The sequence below is a fragment of the Melitaea cinxia genome, chromosome 11, assembly GCF_905220565.1.
Source record: "Melitaea cinxia chromosome 11, ilMelCinx1.1, whole genome shotgun sequence".
NCBI lineage: Eukaryota > Metazoa > Arthropoda > Insecta > Lepidoptera > Nymphalidae > Melitaea > Melitaea cinxia.
Genome location: NC_059404.1, coordinates 10,045,976 through 10,068,319, shown reverse-complemented (window position 1 = coordinate 10,068,319; position 22,344 = coordinate 10,045,976). Strand labels below are relative to the sequence as shown.

Sequence of the window (22,344 nt, the reverse complement as noted above, 5' to 3'; positions counted from 1 at the left end):
TAACTCGACAAATACGTCGAATGAAATAAGCCGTATTTTATTTCGTTTCCTTTTTGAATGGTCTTTTAAATTTTTTGTTGAACCACAGGCGAAATATTTGTGGTTGGTACTGGGTCAATAGTTTTCAAACGCTGAAAAACTTTTTGTGTCGAACAAAATTTGTAAACATTTAATTCAACTTCTGAGGTATTTCTTATAGAGTTAGCTCAGTTGTATAGTGTGGTAATTATTAACTTAGCATTCACACATATGAATTGCGTTGCTTCGACGTATTTAAGTCGTTGGAGTACTTTTTCATCAATTGTTCCTGGATATTCTGTATGTGGTAGCTTGTTATTAGCTTTTTTTTTATTCATATTCGTATTAGTTATAGTCATAATAAGCTGTAAGCTATACTAATAAAATAAAATAAATAAAAAGACAAATAAAATAAAACTTAAAGTTATTTTAGATTATAAAAGTAATTTTAAAACATATAAAATATTCGTATAAAATATCTTAACTAACAATCTATAATATAAAAATGAGTCGCTGAATGTGTTGCTAAGCGCAAAACTCGAGAACGGTTGGACCGATTTCGCTAATTCTTTTTTTAAAATATTCCTTGAAGTACGAGGATGGTTCTTACGGAGAGAAAAATTCTAAAAAAAAAAATTTAAATTTCCTGAAAAAGTCTAAAAACAACACTTTTCTATACTCCCATACAAAAGATTTGTGATAATACTTAAAAGTCAATTTGAACTTTAATACCATACGATAAAGTTTGTGTTAGGCGATACGAAGTTCGCCGGGTCAGCTAGTATGATATAAATGTTTAATAATAATAATAATAATAATAATAATAATACCTATACATCTTTAATACATACACATACACAATTGTTACATAATATCGTTGATAATATGACTGTGTTTCTGTGTTTTTACTATCAATTTTACTTCGATTCCCGCTCGGGATTAATATTTTATAGTGTTTGTAAAAGTACATATTTCTTTCCTGTTTGAATGTCTGTTCCTGTGGATCGCTCTATGGTGCCTTGGAGAGGACGTTTTTTTCGTCGGTCCTGGTTGTATAATATAAGGCGGATATATCCGCCAGCTCGCAGTGGAGCATCGTGGTGGATTAAGCTCTGATCCTTTTCCTACATGGAGAAAGAGGTCTATTTCACCTGTCGGATGTTATAGGCTAAATCTATGTAGCCTATATATATACTAATGCCAATTTTATTTTTTGATTAAGTGAAACTAGCATAAAATGAAACTTATGTTGGCACGAAATTCGTTAGATTAGCTAGTATTAATATAGATAAAAAATAAATATAGATCTATACAAATAAATAAAATTGGAGTATCTAATTAAAATAACCGCTTTTTACTAAATGCATATATGGATGTGTATATACGGTACGTATACCAAAATAACATTTTTTTGTCTGTCTGTTTGTTCCGTACATGTTTGTTTGTTTGTTTTCCGTACATGTAACTCGTACATTATTCATAATTAGGTTTTACTTCTGTAAAAACTAAAGTTCATTAATTGAAATAAAACAAAAATAAATAAAAACATCATTGATAACAAGTAGGACTGATACTGATTTATAGAGCCAAGCGCTACAATTAAGCGATCTCTTTAATGTATGACGTTGCATCATAAGGTCATGGCACTCGTAGTTTATTTACAATGGGTCAAACAGTTGTAATATCCCATTAGATCAGCGCACGGCGCCTTCGCGTCCCCCCATTTCGGAGAGAGTAAACAGATGAGGGAGGGAGGTAATAGTACGACACACGACTCAAAGCCAAGCGGTCGCGCCGCGGACTAAACCGTGCTTTCCCGCGCTATGCTTATGCGTGTTGATACCGAACTTAATCGGCGCGAATTCAAAATTTAAGAATGTTTTAAGAACACATTAAATATGGTGAATGAAACCTCCTTTTAAATCATGTAATTAGTCGTGAATCGGTGTAACTCGGTGGCAGTATGGTGGATGCCGGTGTTAAAGAGTGTAATAACACCATAAATGGGAGGAACCAATTTGTGTTTTTAGTTTTTGTTCATTTATTGCTGATCGGACTAAATGGAACTAATGGTAATTATAATTTTGAAGTAAATATTGTTTTAGAAATATAATTGCTACAATTGTTTGTTTGTGTAAATAATTTTAAACAAAGGTTTGTAAATATTTCTGTTATTATTTTAAAATATTTTATACAATATTTACTATGTTATTGAAATAATTATACAAAAATCCTTACTTTTAAAATTAATGTCGTTAGAAGATATCTTTAAAAGTTTTATGATTTGGATTTTATAACGCTTATAATAAACCCATTAGGCGTTAACATTTAATTAACGATGCCGTACGTGTAATTGATTTATTAGTTGTAAAATAGAAGCATTTAATTACCATCCACATACATATTATTAGCATATTTATCATATAAAGTAATATAAAATGAAGGTAGAGTCATTTTGAAGTTATTTTAAATGTAAGGCACATTTAAATTTACATTACTTATGTTAGGTTCGTTTGTTTATAGTTTTAAGTTGGTATTTATATTGTTAAAATACTTATAAATTGTTGTTATTTTTCCTGTCATATTTTGTTACTGAATTTTACTTGTAACGTGTGAGGTCCAAGGGAGTCCAATTAGAATATTGTCAATTTTAAAAATTTTAGAAAATTTATATTATTGTTGTTATTTGCATTCCTACAAATAAATACATTTAACAACAGGTGTAAGAAACAGCGTTTCAGCAAACTTTGCGTTAACGAGGAAGCATTAGTTTGTCAGCCTTAGGTTACCCAATAATCAAACAAAGATACTTAATATCTAAGATTTTTATTTTTGTGTTACCCACATTAGAAATTCTAAACATTTTGAATATCATATCAAAAATTGACCGCTCCAGCGGGGTTCGAACCCGCGTCTCCGACGTACCGTGTCGGCGCTCTAGCCAATTAAGCTATGGAACGATGCACCCGCTCGAGCGAAATTTTCGATATGATACTTTTTAATTTCGGTTTAAGCGAACCGTGGCGCCGTCTATAGTGAGCTCTTTACAGAAACCCGTAACTATTCAAAGTTTCATATTACAATGAAAATCTTTGACAGGAGACGACTCCGTGCTATTTTTAATATCTAAGATTTTTATTTTTGTGTTACCCACATTAGAAATTCTAAACATTTTGAATATCATATCAAAAATTGACCGCTCCAGCGGGGTTCGAACCCGCGTCTCCGACGTACCGTGTCGGCGCTCTAGCCAATTAAGCTATGGAACGATGCACCCGCTCGAGCGAAATTTTCGATATGATACTTTTTAATTTCGGTTTAAGCGAACCGTGGCGCCGTCTATAGTGAGCTCTTTACAGAAACCCGTAACTATTCAAAGTTTCATATTACAATGAAAATCTTTGACAGGAGACGACACCGTGCTATTTTTAATATCTAAGATTTTTATTTTTGTGTTACCCACATTAGAAATTCTAAACATTTTGAATATCATATCAAAAATTGACCGCTCCAGCGGGGTTCGAACCCGCGTCTCCGACGTACCGTGTCGGCGCTCTAGCCAATTAAGCTATGGAACGATGCACCCGCTCGAGCGAAATTTTCGATATGATACTTTTTAATTTCGGTTTAAGCGAACCGTGGCGCCGTTTATAGTGAGCTCTTTACAGAAACCCGTAACTATTCAAAGTTTCATATTACAATGAAAATCTTTGACAGGAGACGACACCGTGCTATTTTTAATATCTAAGATTTTTATTTTTGTGTTACCCACATTAGAAATTCTAAACATTTTGAATATCATATCAAAAATTGACCGCTCCAGCGGGGTTCGAACCCGCGTCTCCGACGTACCGTGTCGGCGCTCTAGCCAATTAAGCTATGGAACGATGCACCCGCTCGAGCGAAATTTTCGATATGATACTTTTTAATTTCGGTTTAAGCGAACCGTGGCGCCGTCTATAGTGAGCTCTTTACAGAAACCCGTAACTATTCAAAGTTTCATATTACAATGAAAATCTTTGACAGGAGACGACACCGTGCTATTTTTAATATCTAAGATTTTTATTTTTGTGTTACCCACATTAGAAATTCTAAACATTTTGAATATCATATCAAAAATTGACCGCTCCAGCGGGGTTCGAACCCGCGTCTCCGACGTACCGTGTCGGCGCTCTAGCCAATTAAGCTATGGAACGATGCACCCGCTCGAGCGAAATTTTCGATATGATACTTTTTAATTTCGGTTTAAGCGAACCGTGGCGCCGTCTATAGTGAGCTCTTTACAGAAACCCGTAACTATTCAAAGTTTCATATTACAATGAAAATCTTTGACAGGAGACGACACCGTGCTATTTTTAATATCTAAGATTTTTATTTTTGTGTTACCCACATTAGAAATTCTAAACATTTTGAATATCATATCAAAAATTGACCGCTCCAGCGGGGTTCGAACCCGCGTCTCCGACGTACCGTGTCGGCGCTCTAGCCAATTAAGCTATGGAACGATGCACCCGCTCGAGCGAAATTTTCGATATGATACTTTTTAATTTCGGTTTAAGCGAAACACACAAATAAAAATCTTAGATATTAAAAATAGCACGGTGTCGTCTCCTGTCAAAGATTTTCATTGTAATATGAAACTTTGAATAGTTACGGGTTTCTGTAAAGAGCTCACTATAGACGGCGCCACGGTTCGCTTAAACCGAAATTAAAAAGTATCATATCGAAAATTTCGCTCGAGCGGGTGCATCGTTCCATAGCTTAATTGGCTAGAGCGCCGACACGGTACGTCGGAGACGCGGGTTCGAACCCCGCTGGAGCGGTCAATTTTTGATATGATATTCAAAATGTTTAGAATTTCTAATGTGGGTAACACAAAAATAAAAATCTTAGATATTAAAAATAGCACGGTGTCGTCTCCTGTCAAAGATTTTCATTGTAATATGAAACTTTGAATAGTTACGGGTTTCTGTAAAGAGCTCACTATAGACGGCGCCACGGTTCGCTTAAACCGAAATTAAAAAGTATCATATCGAAAATTTCGCTCGAGCGGGTGCATCGTTCCATAGCTTAATTGGCTAGAGCGCCGACACGGTACGTCGGAGACGCGGGTTCGAACCCCGCTGGAGCGGTCAATTTTTGATATGATATTCAAAATGTTTAGAATTTCTAATGTGGGTAACACAAAAATAAAAATCTTAGATATTAAAAATAGCACGGTGTCGTCTCCTGTCAAAGATTTTCATTGTAATATGAAACTTTGAATAGTTACGGGTTTCTGTAAAGAGCTCACTATAGACGGCGCCACGGTTCGCTTAAACCGAAATTAAAAAGTATCATATCGAAAATTTCGCTCGAGCGGGTGCATCGTTCCATAGCTTAATTGGCTAGAGCGCCGACACGGTACGTCGGAGACGCGGGTTCGAACCCCGCTGGAGCGGTCAATTTTTGATATGATATTCAAAATGTTTAGAATTTCTAATGTGGGTAACACAAAAATAAAAATCTTAGATATTAAAAATAGCACGGTGTCGTCTCCTGTCAAAGATTTTCATTGTAATATGAAACTTTGAATAGTTACGGGTTTCTGTAAAGAGCTCACTATAGACGGCGCCACGGTTCGCTTAAACCGAAATTAAAAAGTATCATATCGAAAAATTTCGCTCGAGCGGGTGCATCGTTCCATAGCTTAATTGGCTAGAGCGCCGACACGGTACGTCGGAGACGCGGGTTCGAACCCCGCTGGAGCGGTCAATTTTTGATATGATATTCAAAATGTTTAGAATTTCTAATGTGGGTAACACAAAAATAAAAATCTTAGATATTAAAAATAGCACGGTGTCGTCTCCTGTCAAAGATTTTCATTGTAATATGAAACTTTGAATAGTTACGGGTTTCTGTAAAGAGCTCACTATAGACGGCGCCACGGTTCGCTTAAACCGAAATTAAAAAGTATCATATCGAAAATTTCGCTCGAGCGGGTGCATCGTTCCATAGCTTAATTGGCTAGAGCGCCGACACGGTACGTCGGAGACGCGGGTTCGAACCCCGCTGGAGCGGTCAATTTTTGATATGATATTCAAAATGTTTAGAATTTCTAATGTGGGTAACACAAAAATAAAAATCTTAGATATTAAAAATAGCACGGTGTCGTCTCCTGTCAAAGATTTTCATTGTAATATGAAACTTTGAATAGTTACGGGTTTCTGTAAAGAGCTCACTATAGACGGCGCCACGGTTCGCTTAAACCGAAATTAAAAAGTATCATATCGAAAAATTTCGCTCGAGCGGGTGCATCGTTCCATAGCTTAATTGGCTAGAGCGCCGACACGGTACGTCGGAGACGCGGGTTCGAACCCCGCTGGAGCGGTCAATTTTTGATATGATATTCAAAATGTTTAGAATTTCTAATGTGGGTAACACAAAAATAAAAATCTTAGATATTAAAAATAGCACGGTGTCGTCTCCTGTCAAAGATTTTCATTGTAATATGAAACTTTGAATAGTTACGGGTTTCTGTAAAGAGCTCACTATAGACGGCGCCACGGTTCGCTTAAACCGAAATTAAAAAGTATCATATCGAAAATTTCGCTCGAGCGGGTGCATCGTTCCATAGCTTAATTGGCTAGAGCGCCGACACGGTACGTCGGAGACGCGGGTTCGAACCCCGCTGGAGCGGTCAATTTTTGATATGATATTCAAAATGTTTAAAGATACTTAATATCATTGGGTGTAGAAGGTGCATGACCAAATAAAATTACTATCAAATAGGATAGTAATTCTCAAACTGTAACTAGAAAGGCTGAAATTTTCCCACAACTGGGTGAAGACCTAATGAGTGTGTATTATATATGTATGTATCTTCCAATATATGTATGTGTGTGTACATGTATCGAAATTTCTCTTAAAGCATGCAGGTTTCGACGCTATTTGGTTTGAATCTGTTTCCGTCGGCCGCGATTCATTTGTTTTATTAATTTATCCCGTGGCTCCCTGTTACTACGCTGCAGGTTACAAAACTAAATAAAAATATGCAGATTGTTTCGAATCCATCGAAATATACTGCATTTTTACTAGAATAGTTTTCATAAATATTTATGACTTAATGCGATAAATAAATCGTAGAATTATTTATCGCATTAAGTCAACTATTTTGTTAGGCTATTTACTGTTCTTATGACATTTGTACTTCTACGCTAAGGTCCCAGGTTAGGCTGCTCCAAATTTTGAGCAATATAGTTGTACCGCCTAGGTACAGTGCCTCACGTCAATTAATTCACTGGACTCTGCGATCTCTGTTCTTATTACTGCGTTTATTAATTGCAGGATTAGGTAAACTAGCTTTGTGTAGAGCTTTACATACGAGTACCAACCAAGTCATACCAAATGCAACTACTCTGACGACACAACCGGTCCCAGTCTATATTCGTGTCTTCTCTGCGATGCGTCAATCCCGTCAATCGTCGACTCGTTGATAACGCTAACTTAATGGGTGGTGCACTTTATATCGTTATCATGGGCTTTCGTATTTCGTAACCGCTTCACCGTCAATGTAATCTCGTGTCAGTCAATACTGTTTTATATCTCTAGTTAACAGTTGTTAGTTAGACTTTACTTGTTTTTATAGTCTTGTTGATTATCACTTCTTGAGAAATAAATTTGCTATAAATTTCTTAGGAAATTTGATTTTCCTAAGCGCTTGTATCTACGAAAGCTGTAAGTTAACAAATTATTTTCATTATGTTCATAAATAATAATAACACAATAAAGAAATTATATCATAAATTTAAAGGTAGCCCAAATGTAAAATGTGGCCAGAAAAATATTTGTGTAGCTGGAACAATTCTGAAACATATGTTTTCTACAATCCGCTTTAATATTTTGAATGGCGTAGCGTATTAAAACAAACTATATTCCTTGATGGAACAGACTAAAGTAATTAAAATTGCAAATGAATAGTGCACGGATATGCATTTATGTCCCATGAGGTAAAAACTAAGTACTCGTATGACGGACCGGACGGACGGGTATTCGAAATAAATACACAACTAAACGTCTCAAACTCACGCTCCCCTGAATGATGCCTCAAGTATCCGGAGGCATATAATACAAACGCCTAGACTACGATAAATATCTGCAACACCTATAGACACATTTTGTTATCAGTATTAGCAGGGATAGAAGTCGCGATCACTTTCTGTACTTTTTCGGCGCACCTACTCTTAGTAATAAATTTATTTAACCTTAAAATTTTTTGAATAATAATAGCATTAGAATCAGTTACGGTAATATTAACCAAATTGTTGCAGTAAAATATTATAATCATAATCATAACGAATAAATCTTTTAAAACATAGTTTTTGATTTGAGGGACACATTTGAAATAAATTATGATGTGACCAATTTATAAGATTTTATATTTTTATAGTGTCATAGATCCATCACTGCTTATCTATGATTACTGTAACATCTTACGGCGGACATTTTATAAGTGTAGCAATTTAGCACGTTTATTTCCATTAAATTAATTAAGTTATCAATTACAGTATCAAACTTACTTGCCAATGCATAAACTTTGGAAGTACGAAGTTCAATTTAATATTTTTTAAAACCTACGAGTACCTTACCTAAAATAAATTACTTTTACCAGAGGTAAAGAGCGCATATATTTTCTCCGATGTTATATTAGAATTAGGTTTTTTTGTAGGAGTTTTTTGGTACATTCGAGGTCACAACCTCAACAGAATTTTGAATACCGACGTTATAAAGATCATGATGCATCTTGCTAGTATTCATAGTGGTGAAATAATAGTCATAAATGTCAACATAAATAACGAGTTGACAGCTTGAAGTAAATAATACGCGAAATGTATTTATATATTTAATAAATAGAATATTTCTTTTATTATATAGTTTGAAATGTTTTTTTTTTGTTAGTCAGTTAATCCAATTCCGTGGTTCCTTTAAGATCCGGAATGGCATTGTGTTAAGAAAACGTTAATATAACGACTAGGTATCAAAGATTCAAGTTTTAGCTAGCGTATTGATTAAATATTAATATATTTCGTGTTCATCGATTAAGAAAAACGTTGTAGGAAATTCATGGAGGATTTAAAAAAAAATAATAATAATCCAAAACACTTACATCGACCAAACCGCATTGAGCAATGAGACGAAAAATCTTAGTTTTTTTATACAAATTGACAAATATTCTTTACGTTCGTTTGCCCAAAATTCTGATGTTTATATGTCATTAAAGTTAATACCACAGAAAATGCTAGTAAAGTGGTTTTCGATGGCTGATATTCGTAATTCGAGTGCACCCATGTCATTTTAACAGTTAGTGTATTTTTGAAGAAAAAAAGCAAGAACGATAATATGAAAAACAACAAACATATTCGTTATTATATAATTAAACTAGCTGTGCCCCGCGATTTAACCTGCGTTAATTTGAGGAAGAAATGTACTATAATGTTTTTGAACCATCATCTCGCGCAACTCGGGTGACTTGCACGTTTGACGCGGCATCGTTTTATTTGATTTTCTTACATTATCTTCTAAGTTATGAGTCAAAATTAAATGCTGTTAAAGGCAAAGTTTATCTTCTTAAAATTGCCTTGTTGGTGAAGGATTTTTAAAGTAAAACTTCTTCACGCACGGTTGACTTGGGGAGTAAGCTGGTGGTTGCGTGACGAGATCGTTACGAAAAGTGTGATCGGGCGGGGTGAACAGAAGTTGAGTGGGATATATAAGTTAGTGAAGATAGAAAGAGAGAGACTAGTAGTATAGGGACAACTAAGGTAGCTTCACTTTAGTCGTGTGGTCTAAAGCACACTCGTTTTTTTAAACGTAAAGATTCATATGCCTGTCTAATAATAATGAAATTAAATTATCTTACACTTTTTGTGATCAATATTCATGATAAGAACAATTTCGTTTAAAAAGAAATACTTGTGATGAATAAACATTTATTTGGATAAGTATTCATATCGTGTCTATCAAACTACCTTCGCAAATAATGCATTACTTTAGAGCAAACTTGATTACCATTAAAAAGGTTGTAATCAGTTAACCTTAAAAGATAGACATATGCTTTCGCGGACACTTTTGTGTAGCTTTAATCGTTTACGCAACGGAAGTTCTCAAAAATTAATATTTTTTCCCGTTTTCGTAACATTTTTTATAAATGCTTAGCGCTTATTGGTTGAAGTGTGATGCTATATAGCCTTCCTTGGTAAATGGACAATTCAACACTAAAATCAATTTTCAATTCACATCAGTAAATTCTGAAATGAATATCTCTGAATCTGAATGATAACAAACAAACTCTTTTTTGAATTTTTCTGTTTTTAACATTCGCATGTGCGTACAATGTAAATTTTAGTTGTTCATGTTTCTATGTGGTCATATCGACAGATAACAGATTCGTATACTTACACAATAAGAATTACGAACAAAAATGTTGCTAAAACAAAACTATCTTTAGTGATCCGTGGCTTTAGGCATTCACGATATTATTGTTGTATTACTAGCTGACTCGGCAAACGTTGTCTTGCCGCTAAACGCTATTTTAAAATAGGGGTTGTAGAAGGGTGAAAATTTAGGGTTGTATGAATTTTTCCACGCCAAATCATAATAAAATAAAAAAATAATAAGTTATCAAAAAATTAAAAAAAAAATTAGGGGTGGACTACCCTTAATATTTAGGGGGATGAAAAATAGATGTTGTTCGATTCTCAGACCTACCCAATATGCACACAAATTTCATGAGAATCGGTCAAGCCGTTTCGGAGGAGTTTAACGACAAACACCGCGACACGAGAATTTTATATATTAGATTGTGAAAATTTCTTCACTAATGCCAATAGTGTGAAGATATCGCGTAACAAACAAAACAAAATATAATCGGATTAAGTGTGATAAGCTCCTTTTATGTCGATCAAAAATGTAGTAGACATGAGAAGGAACTAAAATAATGAACAGACACAAATTGAAATTTTGATTCCTTGTTTAGTAGGATTTTTAACATAATTTATACAATTTTTATAATTTTATATCAATAAAACATTTTTCAATATCGAATAATTTAAATATTATTTAATCAAAAGAAATATAAATAACTTTAACTCGTGGAATTATTTTCAATTAAGGATTAACATAATTGAATGCCTGATGAGCTTTTATTCAGATAATTGTCAAGTTTCAGAACGTGTTTGCCATTATCGTTCTTATTTATATGTTATAAATATTAAAATTGCATGCACGAATTTCATCAGCCTTCAATTGTACAATTTGAGTAATTAAAAGTAGCTTGGGCCAATTAACAAAATGTAACATTGGTAAAAGCGTTACGTTGGCGAAACAATGGAGTCTTTGTTTTTTAATTTCGACATTAATTAGAGTTCGCGGGCAGTTACCGACGTACACTCTTATAGTTTATTACCTGTAATTGCTAGTGATTTATTATTTTCTATATTAATTAAAAGAAATATATTTATCTTTATTTAATGTACACTTCTTTGAAAAAAATTACAAATTGTGAATAAATTTGATAAAGCATGTGGAACTTTAATATAAAGTAACAAGTAGAAAATTCAAAATCAACATTTTGTTAAATACTCTCCTGAGACTTTTTTTTCTATTATCTACGTAAATAGAATCATAACAACATGTAGAAAGACAAGCGCTTAAAACAATTATTTATTATAAAAACCATAGAAGTCGTCTTTATGTATGAACTGTACTCCTTTTGTAATAGTTTTGTTAAACAGGAAAGCTATGTTATACAAATAAAGCGCTTGAATCATCAGTCAAATAAAGGTAAATTATCGGATTGTCAATAAAAAAATGTAGCGTCTCGTGCGACACGACATTGTTTACCATCCAAAAGCGTCTACATTACATTGTGTACGAAAAGACAGCCGCGTCAAGATAATGCGTACATTGTACGCTTATCACGACAGTGACAAGTATTAATAAGGGATAACTACCGCGCTTGACCGCAAGGATCGTCAAAAAAAAGCATAAAGCGCTTTATAAAAGTGCTTCAGTTTGAACAGATCCGTGAATGTTCTGTCGCTGACCCTGTTATTGGATTTAAAATGTTGTATTATATGCTTGTACTGGCTAATAATAATACATTTTTGTTACAATTTGGCTACAATCTCACATCAGCTTGTTGGTATTTTAACCGATTTCATTTGTTTTAGATACTACTGTAATGTATACTCTTAAGGTTTTATACTTTTTATTTGCAATAAATTTAAGACTTATTAGGAGAACTTCACTTTTTATGAGTTCACTCCATTTTTGGCGCGAACTTGTGAAGGCTTATGTCCAGTAGTGGACTAAGATAGGCTGAAGTTATGAAGAGAAATTCTATATGTACATATTGTACATCAAACACGATGAAGATAATCGTACTATCTGTAAGCGTATGACTATCATTCATATAATAAAAGTAACAATAAATAAATATGTTTAATTTAACAGTACCTAGATATTACACACACGTTTCATAAGCATTTTTAAAAATAAATAACATTAAATTGTATATACACTATGATCCTGGAGCGAATAGTAGTCTGCGTTAACGGGTCAGTCGATATAAAAACTACTTCACCTTATTTGTTTATGCCGGTGTTAAATATTTTATACCATATGCCACTTATACAATTACGATGAATCTTATCTCTAAATTATACACATAAAAACCATAAACATCTTTAAAATCCCCTTCGGTGCTCGGTTAAAAACCTAATTAGAAAATTTTAATTTTGTAAAAACACGTGGTTTACGGAAACATTTGTTTAAAATAGTTTAAAAAAGACCATAATGTTTGTAAATCCTTCATTTATAAAAAAGGAAAGAAATAAAACCCAATATTATTAAGACATTAGACCCTTTATATAAAAAGATTCATCAACTAATCTTCTATCGCTCGATTGTATAGCCTTAGAATTTATTATAATATGCCGCATGTCAGTTTATCCGTGTCACGATCTGAGTGCAGCGGGTCAGACAATGCGAAGGCAAAAGATCATTGAGACATTAATAGATATCTTTTTTTTAGCTTTGTATCTACTTGTAGAATCTGAACTTTTAAAAGCGTAATAAAAATAAGTAGACATGATTCATTCTCTGTAATAAGAAGAAGTGATTAATCCATAGTTTGTACAAAGTGATCACTAGATACTTTTAATATGTCATGCCTCTGTGATAAATTTCTTTATATTAAATCTGCCTTTTTGTAATTATTCTATAAGAAATGTGAAATCCGGAAGGTAATTGTATTATTACGTTTGCGTAACAAAAGCAATATTTGACATTGGTTTAAGAAGTAATGGTTGTTTTTGATAATTTTGATATTCTACTAATCCACTCGCCGCTTTAATTTATTGCATTCTACTTAAACAAAACATCGATATATTATTTATGAAGTTATATAATTTATTACAATAATTTTTTTATATAAAGAAGTTGAATACATTATCCTTTTTTTATTAATAACTAGCTGTGCCCGCGACTTTACCGCGTGAAATTAAAAGAAAAGTCATTGCTCACTTCGCAAAGTTATAAAATAAATAAATTTCTAAAATAAAAGTAGCCTCAGTTACTCTTTATTACATCAGCTATCTGTCAGTGAAAGTCTCTTCAAAATCGTTTCAGCCGTTTCAGATATTAGCCAGAACAAACAGACAGACAAATACTGTAAAAAATGTTATTTTGGTATATGTACCGTGTATATATGCATTTAGTAAAAAGCGGTTATTTTAATATTACAAACAGATACTCCAATTTTATTTATTTGTATAGATTCTTAATGAACACTTTAATCGTATTAGTAGATCTACTCGTATGTATGTATGTATGATCTATGCTTTATGTGTATATTCAAATAACACTCTTTATATTTTTTTAATGTACCTACTAATTCTGTAGTTATTACATTGTGTATAATTTAACAAAAAGTAATGACAGCAAACTTCCCATTATAAAAAAATTCTATCATTAGAATTGTCTGTGAAATTTTGTGCAAAAAATAATAATATATTAATAAATAATAAAACAAAAATGTTGAAGTTTTTCTAATCAAAAATATTGCTGTTATGTATCCCCCTACATAGGTACTAAGTTTTCATATGTGTGTATTTTAAAATAAGTAGAAAAACCACAATTAAAAAAATATATATTTTAATCTCAGCACAAAATCGAGCTCCACGAATCAAAGAACATCCTTCAAACACAGTCTCCGGACGAAGCGAACCCGCAACATTAAGATGCGTTGTGGAAGGTCGACCAAAACCTTCCGTGCAGTGGTTCAAGGACGGATCTCCTTTGCCCCCGGCTGAAGATGGACATAGGGTCTTACTGGAAGATGGATTACTGTTTCTAAGGTAACTGTGTTTTTATTTTGTATTTTTACTCTATGATACATCTGGGACGCAAATTATAAATCACATTTCATTCTTCAATCAAATCCGCCGAGTTCATCATAAGATATAGAAATGAATTTAGATTTAAATATTGAGGGTATTTTGTTATTTCCTAATATTTTTTTCTTTTATGACACGTCTTATTTTAAAATTTATTATGTCTAATAAATATTACGAGTGTATTTTTTTATAAAACGTAATATAGACGTTTAATCAGATATATTAATAAAAATAAAGTAATAAAAATCTTCTTGGATTATTTTGAACACGTCTAATAACTTCTTATGTCATCGTAGGGTAAATCGAGGGAAGAAAGAGAGTGATGAGGGGATTTATTGGTGTGTGGCTCGCAATATAGCCGGGGAGGCTGTAAGTCAGAACGCTTCATTAAATGTTGCCGGTAAGAGAAAAGTTTTAGTTTTATTACATCGCTACTATATTATGTTACAGCAATAACGTTACTTATCCCATACATTTTGTTATAATTGTCTTGGTAGGAACATTTAAATACAAAAATGGTTTATTACACAATTTTAGAATTTTGTAATGTTAGACTAAACTTTGAAGATACCACATAATAGTTATGTAATTTACTTAGAGCTTGTCATTTTATAAGTTTTTGTTTTCGTAGTCCTTTGTCATTTGATTGTTTGTTATAAGTGATGAAGATGATGATGATGTATTGTAGTTTTACGCGATGACTTCAGAGTAGAGCCACGGGATGTTCAGGTGGCTGCAGGAGAACCTGCTTTGTTAGAATGTGTTCCTCCTCGGGGCGTTCCGGATCCTTCAGTGCATTGGTTAAAAGATGGCGAAGCGTATGACGTTGAAGTTAACGGAAGGTAAAATTGTAAATTCCAACGAATCTTGGCGTACGCCAGAATGTGAGACTGCATTATTTTAAATTTGGAAAAATAAGAAAAATATCTTTGAAATAAAAAATAAATAAGATATGTTTGGGTATGGCGTTAAATCATAATATCAAAAAATAATAATTTTTTAAAGAGTACAATTTAAGTTATATACATTTTAGGGTAACCGTCACGGAGACTGGAAGTTTGAAAATACTTGAAACCCTACCAAATGACAGTGGACTGTTTAGATGTGTCGCTTCGAATATTGCTGGGGAGAGACAATCGCGAGCGGCCGCGTTAATTGTTTTGAGGAGACCGCACTTTGTAATAAAACCTAGCAACATTACAGCCTTAGTTGGCCAGAACGTAGAATTCAATTGTCAGGTAAACTTTGTTAACATCAAAGCGTGTGTCTTTAACAAAATGAAGCGAAATTATAATAACTAGTAATTTATTTGTAGAGTTACGATGCGAGCGTAAAAATAACATGGGTGAAGGAAGATGGTGGGTTGCCTTCACATGCAACAATAATCCGGGGACTATTACGGTTGGAACAGGTGTCCGCATCCGATGCGGGTATCTATTCCTGCCGAGCCGATAGCCATGCCGGCACGAGTATAGCCAGCGCATCTCTAACCGTATACTGTGAGTTCCATTTTAATATATCGGCCTAATTTTATTACATGTTTGTTTTTGATATATGTTTAGAGCTATTTTAATACGGCCATCTGTTGCAGCTTTACCGCACTTCACGCAGATACCATCCAATTTGACCGCATGGGAGGGTGATGTGGTATCTATTCCATGTGAAGCAAAAGGCTTACCAACGCCGACTACTTTCTGGATTTTAGAAAGTACAGAGGATTCCCTTCTATTTCCTGAATGCACAAGAAGTAATTCAAGTTTATTATATTTGGATGGAGCAAAAGTAGAACACGGCGGAAGGGTTATCTGTGTAGCCGTAAATGCCGCTGGCAGTGTTATGCAAGAAGCTTATCTAAATGTGTTAAAGAAAACCAATAATCCATTGAAAGTACATCTCAGTGACGAAAACTTTGGTCATAATTACGAACACGAGGTTCGTATGACAGAATACGAGTTCCTCCAAGCGAGGAAGTATTTACAACAAAATGTTTTAGTCCTAAGAAGGGTGGAAACTTTGTCGTCGACTTCACTTAAAGTTGTATGGGACGTGAGTGCTAGTTTAACTTTACTAGTATAAATTAAATATAAAACTATTAGTACAAATTGCTCACTTTCGAATTAAAATTTGTAGGTATTAACTGATTATAACGAATATTTGGAAGGAGTTAAAATTTGGTACAACGGTACATCTATGAATTGGCGCAATAGTACTGAGGAAGTCACAGTTTTTAATACGTCACAAGTGGAATCGTGCTCTAATGGATCCCTGACAATTGTTGATAACAGTGGGTCATCGAGTTACGTTTTATCTGGGTTGTTGGCGTACATGCAGTACGATATATTCCTTATGCCTTTTTATAAAATGTTGTTGGGAAAACCGTCAAATTCTATGATGGGCTACACTGACGAGGATGGTGAGTTATTTTAAACGATAGTTTACTAATGTGTTAATACAAACTTTCCTAATTTTGTGTAATTGTTTTAGTGCCATCTGTTCCACCCCAAAGTGTAACAGCGGGTGTAATTAACGCAACCTCTGCCTGGATACGATGGGAACCACCACCTGCAAATACGTGGAATGGAGAACTTACTGGATACTTGGTAAGCGTATAATTTTAATCCGTAGAGTTTTTTCATGTATAAATAGATAACTGCTATCGTATAATTACCTTTTTAACGTAAGGATTGAGGTTGAAAAACTTTATAAAGTCTTTCAATGATATATAAATACATATACATACATGTTCTGTGTTTCTAAAAATTTTGAAGTGAATTAAATAATTCATGAATAATATAAAGGTAACGACTTCTAGAGTGAAATTGTTTAAAGTTTAACTGCAATTTTATTCTAACTCACGACACAGCCATAGTTTGCGGAAATTATGGTGAAAAAAATCGCATCGGTTTTTTTTTACGATAGATTGAGTTTGATTGATTGATTATCCGCGAACAGTCTGCAACGCAATGCCCATATTACGCGCCCGAACACCTCTAAAAACGCGTCGTGAATTGTGCAATTTTATTTTATATTCTATCGAAGCCATGGTTACGTTTCCGCTTTGGAGGTAAATCAAAACCGTTACGTGAGTTTTTGTTTGTGATTTCATTTTCATGGTTATATGGTTAGAGTTGTGCAAAAATAATTCTTGTCCAAATTTGTTTCACGTAATTTATATCTTCACGATTGATTCATCATAATTTAATTCAGGTACGCCTCGCTATAGAGAGACATTTCCACGAACATCGTTATAATTTTTGTCGCGATATCTACAGAAAATAAATTATTAAATCTTCTATTCTATAAATGATCTATTAATACTAATAAAAGGTTGAGAAAAAACCTCTTTGAGTAATGTAATCAACTATATTTGAACTGCAAATTAAATCGCACAATTGCCGATTTCGTAAAAATTCGCGTTAAAACGTAAAGTATGTACCTAGTACGATCCAAGTGATCGACTACGTAGCAGGCGCCATGGTCGCCGGTGACTCACCCGTTCATAGTTACCGTATAAGTTAAAAAGATAATATCATCTTATCCTATTAGGCTATCCTAATATGTAATACTCATATAATATATAAGAAAAGAGGGAAGGTTTTTTTTTTTAATATAAAACTAGGTCGGAAAAAAACGATATGACGAACGATACGTATGCAAGTACTGTAGTTTATAGACGTCTTCAACACCAGAAGTATTGTAAGCGCTTTGCTGAACCCATCCATGACCTCCTTCTAGAGCTCTGGTCACTTTTCTTACTACAATTACAATACCGCTTGAAAGCAGTATTATTTAGGTGTGCTAGCATCTTCTACAAGGTCGAGGTACTTCCCCAGTCGGGCTGCTTCAGATTTTTAAGCAAAACATCTCTTGCTGTGTCCTACCCCAATAGCTCATATCACTAGTCATATCAGTCTTCTCAATCTTCTTTTACATGTACATATCAATAAAATCTAATATATAAAATTCTCGTGTCACAATTTTCGTTGCCATACTCCTCCGAAACGGCTTGACTGATTTTGATGAAATTTTTTGTGCTTATCCGGTATCTATGAGAATCGGCCAACATCTATTTTTCATCCCCCTAAATGTTAGGGGTAGTCCACCCCTAATTTTATTTTTTATTTTTTAGACAAAATTTTTAATTTCTACTTTTTTATGATACAACATTAAAAAATACATACAACCCTAAATTTTCAACCCTCTACCATCAACCCCTATTTTTAATAGCGTTTAGCGGCAAGACAACGATTGCCGGGTCAGCTAGTAATTTATACAATTTCAAAAGTTTACATATTATTTTACTTGAAAGTAAGTGTACTCGCACGCATGTCGTTGAATATTAGGGATAGGGCATATTCTACCTCAGTGAGATTGTAGATAGATAGACGTGGCTTGTGAATCAGATCGAGATCCGCGTGGGCAGCGGCAGCAGCGGTCGCGTGGTGGGCCAGATGTCGCTGGGCGCGCGCACCCGCGCCGCGGCCGCGAGCTCGCTGCGCGCGGGCGGCCGCTACAGCGCGCGCGCCGCCGCCGCCACGCGCCGCGGCCGCGGGCCCTTCAGCGCGCCCGCCGCCATACACATGGCGCCCACGCACTCGCAGCGGCATTACGTGCAGTGAGTCTTCATCGAGTACTAGCTGAGCTCCGCGCTGTCACTCGATTTGTAAAAAAAAAAAACAGAAATAACAAAAATTGTCAATTGATTTGTAAAAAAAACAGAAATAACAAAAATTATTAAAAAACGGGATATTTATTTACCGATGTATATAAACCGAGGCATCAAACATAAAAACAGTAGTTCCTGAGAAACAACCTCTTCAGCTTTATAATATTAGTGTCTATGTTATATTCACTTTAGTATTATATTTACTTTGGTTTCGAAGCTTAGCAATGTAAATATGACTTAACTAGAGACTTGTTTAATTCGTAATTAAAAATTATTTTATTCAATTAGGCTTCAAAAGAACTTTTGAATCGTCATTTTTTACAAACTTAAATTATTAGTGGCGACTATGGGCAAAACACATGAGTTCACGTTATTTTTGGCGTAGACTTGTGGAGGCCTATGTCCAGTAGTGGTATAGGCTGTAATGATTTCAAAAAAGTAGGGAATTTTTAATAAGACTGTATTTTTTAAAATGTATGTTACATTAGAACTTCTGACTGGGTGGACCGATTTTGATGAATTTTATTTTAATTGAAAGGCGTGTCATGTTGTCTCATTTAAATTTAATTGAGATCTGACAAGTACTTTTAGAATTATATCTAATAATGCGTATTTACTTGACTGCTTTTTCGTCACCCGACATTGTATTAAACCGCAACTTTTCACTGGGTTTATTGATTAAAAGCTTCATCAAAAGCTTGTCATTTAGTCTTATTTAATTTTTTTGAGTAATCTTTGATAGCACGTATTTACTTGACTATTTTGTCGTCTACTTACGTAGTATTACTTGTTGATGTAATTAAAATTGTTTTATTTTTCGTTTGCCAGCAAACACAATAATAATTTATTTAGAGGTAAAAAGTACACAAAAGTACTATTATTTATATTTAAAAAAAAAAAAATGGGGCTATTATAGAAGACCTATGTTTTGATATACACTTTAAAAACAAAAATAATTAGTACACGTAATTAATAACAAAGAAGTTTTGAAAAGTGACGCAACTATCCGGCTTTTCCCCTATATACATATAATGCTTGTTTGATTTGATCAAGCAGATGAATTGCGTGATGATCGATTTTTATTTGTCTCAACGCTCATGTATTTCAAACCACGATCTACATGAGTGGCTAAGACATTGATATAGAATGATATCACATTACGTCCATAAAATCAAAATGTTCCTTGGTGGCCATACCACAATTTCCTCTGACTTGATGAATGAAGCTGCATATGCATGTCACTATCTGTGATGGATTTAACTAACCTAACATTTATAAGATTTGTGTGGTTCATTTATTTAACGCTAATAATTTTTTTAGGACTGAACCACCAAATGATGGGACTATTCCGCATTTATTACAAGAGACATGGTTACTCGCGTTAGCCCTAACTCTGTTCTCCGTCATTGTAATTGGTATAGTTTGTATCTATTACATAAAGCGTCGTAACAACATACAGAGAAAAAAGTCAACTGGTAAGTTATATCCATCATTTATCAATTTGTTAACCTCTCTATGATGAGTGTAATTGAAGTGTTGATTCCGATTGTAGGTCAATCTATTGTAACGGCGCAGCAGTGTCTATTGAATAAAGACACGATCTGGCTCAGAGATCGGCCGGTGTTCGCGCCTCCTGACTCTACGTTAGAAATTAGTGGATGTCATCAAAGTCTTTTACAAGGTAGTAATTGTTACTGTAATTGAATATTTTAGACGTTAAATTATTTACTTATGTGAACTATTTTTAATTGATCATTCTTTGTAGGCGGCCAGTCACCTAACATTTTGAATATTGAGCCAGAATATTGTCTACCGCAGAATTCTATCCAGGGCATGGATGCTTCGAGTGTAGACCGAATAAAAAGGGGGCCACCGGAACCTTACGCTTCCAGTGCTATTTACACTGAACTCAATTTCAAGGTACTCCAAGATAAGCATTATGAGAATTTCGTTGTTGACTTTAGATAAGGAGACATATTTGATTTGCGCATAACGCTATCGTCTTACAAACACGGATAAAGTGATTTATGCATTAAATAAATTTTCTCACAGGACAATGCAGACATCGGAGATGCCCGAAGTTGTCCAGAAAGACGATCACACAACAATAGCATTGTTAGATCGTGTAACGGTAGCATTCAATATTCCAATGGCGAATGTTCGACTTGTTGCCATAGCACTTCTAGTAGATCAACGAAAGATTACAGGGAATTAAGACACGAGAATGTCCATAATGATGTCAACGTGGTCGAAGACGATTGCGCGTCTTGTCATACGAACCGATCGGGATCGAGGAGTAGACAAGATAAGAGCAAAGTGTGTCCCACGAGTGATTTAGAATATGATTACCCGCAATGGCATTGGTTGGGAAGAGAGAATAGTTTCAAAATTCCAATTCAGACCGGCAGACATTCGAACGCGGCGCGGTCCGAGCAGGGCTGTCAAATAAATCTGAATGATATATTACCCCCACCGCCGTATGAGGTGAGCAATGCAATTTCAGACTATTTTTAATTAATTTGTTTTTTAGGCATTATTTAACATATAATTTAAAAATAAAAAATATTAATCACGTACCAATACTTAAAAATATACAAAAATTATATATATAAGTATTTCTAGATAGAACGTAGTAATCAGTCAATTTCATTAAGTCGGTAAGTCGGTCAGTTTTATATTTATTTAATTTTAAATACTTTGTATTTTTGTTTCACAGAGTCCCGAAAACAAGAGTCAGATTAAATGAAACAAGTTAATTAATTAGGGATTTAAAGAAACAAAAAGCAATAATTAATATCATCATTTGGATAGGTCTTAGATCAAATGGATACTGTAACAACTTTAGATAAAATTGTAAATATATTGTATTAGAGTTAAAATTGAGACCTTGTAAAAATTTGTAGTCTTATGAAGGAAAAGGGTAAAAGTTCTGACGTATTTATTCAATTTTACAGTGTGTAATTTTCAAATAAGATTCGTTAATGTAGTTAAATTCTGATAGACTTGTATTATCGATGTCATTAGCAGTTATATACGTGTAGACTTTGTATTTCAACTACTAGATAACAGTATAACAATTACAGTTTTAATCGTTTCTTTAAGGAAAATTTGAATTTATTCCTATCAGGCATATTTGAGTAGTCAAATATTAGTTTCCATTCCGGATTTTTTTTTACTATAGAACTTTTATAAAAAATGTAAAAGAAAAATATGCAGTATTTTAAA

The 22,344-nt window shown here is 33.9% G+C and overlaps 1 protein-coding gene across 1 annotated transcript; it reads left to right on the top strand.

The window, feature by feature from the left end:
- The first annotated feature begins 1,981 nt into the window (after positions 1-1,981).
- LOC123657911 (protein sax-3-like) lies at positions 1,982-21,865 on the top strand. The gene is made up of 15 exons (XM_045593397.1): positions 1,982-2,090; positions 14,222-14,414; positions 14,750-14,853; positions 15,142-15,295; positions 15,487-15,691; positions 15,769-15,952; positions 16,045-16,499; positions 16,584-16,866; positions 16,938-17,053; positions 18,857-19,068; positions 20,440-20,594; positions 20,672-20,800; positions 20,885-21,039; positions 21,172-21,603; positions 21,836-21,865. The coding sequence occupies exons 1-15, from the start codon at positions 1,982-1,984 to the stop codon at positions 21,863-21,865; spliced, it is 2,916 nt and encodes a 971-aa protein (XP_045449353.1).
- Positions 21,866-22,344: the final 479 nt, after the last annotated feature.

Bases quoted from the DNA above. Each gene is read 5' to 3' on its own strand.
- LOC123657911 (XM_045593397.1), top strand. From the start codon at position 1,982: ATGGTGGATGCCGGTGTTAAAGAGTGTAATAACACCATAAATGGGAGG. The intron at 14,415-14,749 runs GTAACTGTGTTT...ATGTCATCGTAG, and splicing joins GATGGATTACTGTTTCTAAG to GGTAAATCGAGGGAAGAAAG. The intron at 16,500-16,583 runs GTGAGTGCTAGT...TAAAATTTGTAG, and splicing joins CACTTAAAGTTGTATGGGAC to GTATTAACTGATTATAACGA.